This window comes from Neopelma chrysocephalum, unplaced genomic scaffold (genome assembly GCF_003984885.1).
Source record: "Neopelma chrysocephalum unplaced genomic scaffold, ASM398488v2 Primary Assembly neopelma1_97278, whole genome shotgun sequence".
NCBI lineage: Eukaryota > Metazoa > Chordata > Aves > Passeriformes > Pipridae > Neopelma > Neopelma chrysocephalum.
In genome coordinates this window covers 1-2110 of record NW_020925919.1, presented here as the reverse complement: position 1 = coordinate 2110, position 2110 = coordinate 1, and the positions used below count along the sequence as shown (strand labels likewise).

At 52.7% G+C, this 2110-nt stretch overlaps 1 protein-coding gene across 1 annotated transcript in view; it reads left to right on the top strand.

The window, feature by feature from the left end:
- LOC113961567 (alpha-actinin-4) overlaps positions 1 to 1388 on the top strand; it is a 15056-nt gene extending 13668 nt beyond the window's left edge. The window contains exon 14 of the mRNA XM_027671993.1: positions 221 to 1388. Within this exon, the coding sequence (XP_027527794.1) occupies positions 221 to 379 (159 nt within the window). The 3' untranslated portion in view covers positions 380 to 1388. The remainder of the gene's footprint in view (positions 1 to 220) is intronic.
- The last annotated feature ends 722 nt before the right edge of the window (positions 1389 to 2110 follow it).

Sequence of the window (2110 nt, the reverse complement as noted above, 5' to 3'; positions counted from 1 at the left end):
ACATGAGGGGAAAATGGTAAGAAATATGAGGGGAAAATGGTGGGAAACATGAGGGGAAAATGGTGGGAAACATGAGGGGAAAATGGTGGGAAACATGAGGGGAAAATGGTGGGAAACGTGAGGGGGAAAAGGGTGGGATCGGTGACCCCGGGGGCCGTTTCCCCCCTGGCTTCTCCCCCCTTTTTCCCGCCTCATTCCCACTTTTCCCGGCCGTTCCCAGAACTACATCACGGCGGCGGAGCTGCGTCGGGAGCTGCCGGCGGCGCAGGCCGAGTACTGCATCGCCCGCATGGCTCCCTACACCGGCCCCGACGGAATCCCGGGAGCCCTGGACTACAAATCCTTCTCCACCGCCCTCTACGGCGAGAGCGACCTCTGACCGGATCCCCCCCGGATCCCCCCCCGGATCCCGTGGGATCCCCGGGATCCACCCGCCTTCCCCCCCCCCTTCCGCCTCCTACTATGCAACAGTTGATTGAATCTTTGGGATATTCCGGGATGCGATTCCCACCTTTCCCCCTCGGGCCCCCCCGGGGGGGGGGGAATTTCGGCTCCCGCGGGGCCTTGGGAGCGCCCAAAAATGGTTATTTTTGGTAACGAGACAGAGAAAGAGAGACAGAGAGAGAGAGAAATTCCGATTATTTTTCGCGGGATCAGCGGCGCGGCCCCCGAGGGTTTTCCTCCCCCACACACCCACACACCTTCCCCCACGGTAATTTATGGCTTTTCCAGAGGGGAAAATTTGGGATTTTGTGGTGTGTGGTGGGGGGGGGTTTTTGTAGGTTTTTTTTTTTTCACTCACATTCCCACCTCGGAGCAGCGTTTTGTGGACCAAAAATAGAAAAAAGACACAAAAAAACAAGGGGAAAGCAGCGGGATACAGGGAAAAACGGGGAGAAATAAGGAGAAAAATGAGGAGGAACGTGGAGAAATTAGGAGAAGAATCAGGAAAAACACCAGGCAAAGTAAGGAAAAATGAGGCGAAAAATGAGGCAAAAAATGAGAGAAAAAATGAGGCAAAAATGAGGAGAAATACGGAAAATTAGAAATGAGGGAAAAAATGTCGAGGAGCGTGGAAAAATTGAGAGGGAAATGAGGAAAAACCATGGAGAAATCTGGAGGAATTACAGACCAAATGGGAAAATAATGATGAATAAAGGAGAGAAAAATGAGGAGAACTGTGGAGAAATAAAGAAAAATATGAAAGAGAAGGAGAATTAAGGAGGAAAATAAGGAAAATTAAGGAGAATCCACCTAATAAAGCGCCTGATCCTGGAAATTTTAACGGGAAGCAGAAATTTCCGATTTCCTTTATAACTTTACGGATTTATTATATAAATATATATTCACGTAGCGGCTTCTTTGTCCTGTAATTAAAATATTGCTGGGAAAAAATCCCTGGAATCTTGGAGTTTTTTTCCCCCCTCCCGCTGTTTTTCCACCTTTTTTTTTTTCTTCCATTTTTCTCCCTTTTTTCTTGCGTTTTTCGATCCGGTACAATCCCAGTTTGTCTCAGTCTGTTCTGGTACAATCCCAGTACGATCCAGTACAATCCCAGTTTGTCCCAGTCTGCCTTTGTACAATCCCAGTACGATCCAGTACAACGCCAGTTTGTCCCAGTCCCTCCCAGCACGATCCTCGACCCTCCTAGCACGACTCCCCCGCACTTTCTTCCCCCAGTTCGCCCCAGTTTGTCCCACTCCGGGACTGGGAGGGGCGTAGCCAGAACGAGAGGGGCGGGGCCTGTACTGAGAGGGCGCGGTTTATGCAAATATAGGGGTGTGGCCTAGCGCAATGGGCGGGGCCATGAAGACCGGGCCGTTCCGCGGTGGGGCGGAAGTGGATGTGACGTCACTTCCGGGTGAGCCGGCCAAGATGGCGCTGTTCGAGCAGATGAGAGCGAACGTGGGGAAACTGCTGCGGGGCATCGACCGGTACGGGGGGCACTGGGAGGGGCTGGGAGGCACTGGGAGGGACTGGAAGGGGAATGGGAGAGGACTTGGAGCACTGGGAGGGGTTTGGGGGGGAATGGGAGAGGACTGGGGGGCACTGGGAGGGGTTTTGGGGGCACTGGGGAGCACTGGGAGGAACTGGGGATCACTGAGGAGGG